The sequence below is a fragment of the Diplotaxodon limnothrissa genome, linkage group LG9 (assembly GCF_057381915.1).
Source record: "Diplotaxodon limnothrissa isolate DT_005_m linkage group LG9, D_limnothrissa_male_GT1.1, whole genome shotgun sequence".
Taxonomy (NCBI): domain Eukaryota; kingdom Metazoa; phylum Chordata; class Actinopteri; order Cichliformes; family Cichlidae; genus Diplotaxodon; species Diplotaxodon limnothrissa.
The window spans coordinates 36,274,605-36,275,697 of NC_140604.1; the positions used below are offsets into that span (position 1 = coordinate 36,274,605).

General features: G+C 54.3%; 1 protein-coding gene across 1 annotated transcript in view; it reads left to right on the forward strand.

Annotated features, from left to right (window-relative positions):
- Positions 1-1,034, forward strand: part of LOC146626052 (uncharacterized) — a 13,806-nt gene extending 12,772 nt beyond the window's left edge. The window contains exon 14 of the mRNA XM_085363167.1: positions 379-1,034. Coding sequence (XP_085219293.1) covers positions 379-1,007 — 629 coding nt within the window. The 3' untranslated portion in view covers positions 1,008-1,034. The remainder of the gene's footprint in view (positions 1-378) is intronic.
- Positions 1,035-1,093: the final 59 nt, after the last annotated feature.

Consider the following 1,093-nt stretch of genomic DNA (forward strand, 5'->3'; position numbering starts at 1 on the left):
GCAGTGTAAATGTATGCTATGTCTTCTAATGATGCTGCCTAAGGGAAGCATGTATAATGTAAACAGAATTGGTCCTAGCACTGAACCCTGTGGAACTCCATAATTAACCTCAGTGTGTGAAGAGGACTCTCCACTTGAGATAAGATAACCTTTATTAGTCCCACGCGTGGGTTACAGCCGTGGACAGTTGCATAGAAAAATGAAACACTGAATAAGATGTCAGTTAGAAACATTTCCATGAACAAACTGGAGTCTATGAGACCGATATGATACAAACACCACCTAAAGACACGATGATGGTTTGGAGGAAGAGCAGAAAACATCGAGCGGCGCCTCAGACCCGGCTCGCCTCACCTCACCCTCTGTCTCTGTCTGCAGGTCTGGGGAGGAAGGAGTCTCTCCCCCCTCAGCCGACAGCTCTGGACTCAGCGGGACCGGAGCAGGACCGAAACCAAGAGCAGAACCAGGACCTGGGATCAGAGCCTGGAACAAATCCAGAAACAGAAAGTAAACCCGAGTCAAATCAGCAGGAGGAGGAGGAGGAGCAGGAGGCCGGGGACCCCGAAACAGGAGGAGAGACCGATGCTGCAGAGACAGACAGAGAGAGAGAGGAGGAGGAAAACGAGGAGAGAGAGGAGGGGGGAGAGGATAAAGATGAGGAAACAGAAGGAGAGAAAGAGGAGAGGGAGGAGGTGACAGAGGGAGAGGAAGATGGAGGGACAACAGAGGTGGAGGCTGAGGAGGAGACCAAAGAGAAGGCAGACAGAAACAATGATGAGGAGACGGAGGGAGACAGAGGGGGAGGGGCAACAGACGAGAGAGAGGGAGGAGAAACAGAGATGGAGGCTGAGGAGGAGGACAGAGAGGCGGGAGGGTGTGAGGAAGAGGAGGGCGATGGTAATGAGGGGGGAGGTGAAGAGAAAGGCGGGGTGGAGGAACAGCCAGATGAAGGAGTGAGAGAGGAGGAGGCAATGCCAGAAGGAGGCGGGGACGGGGAGGCAGTGTGACATCATCGCCCGGCTCCTCTGGACTGTCGTCACGGCTCGCCGCGCTCCTCTCGAGCCGACCACCGTAGAAGAAGAAGGGGTGGGAT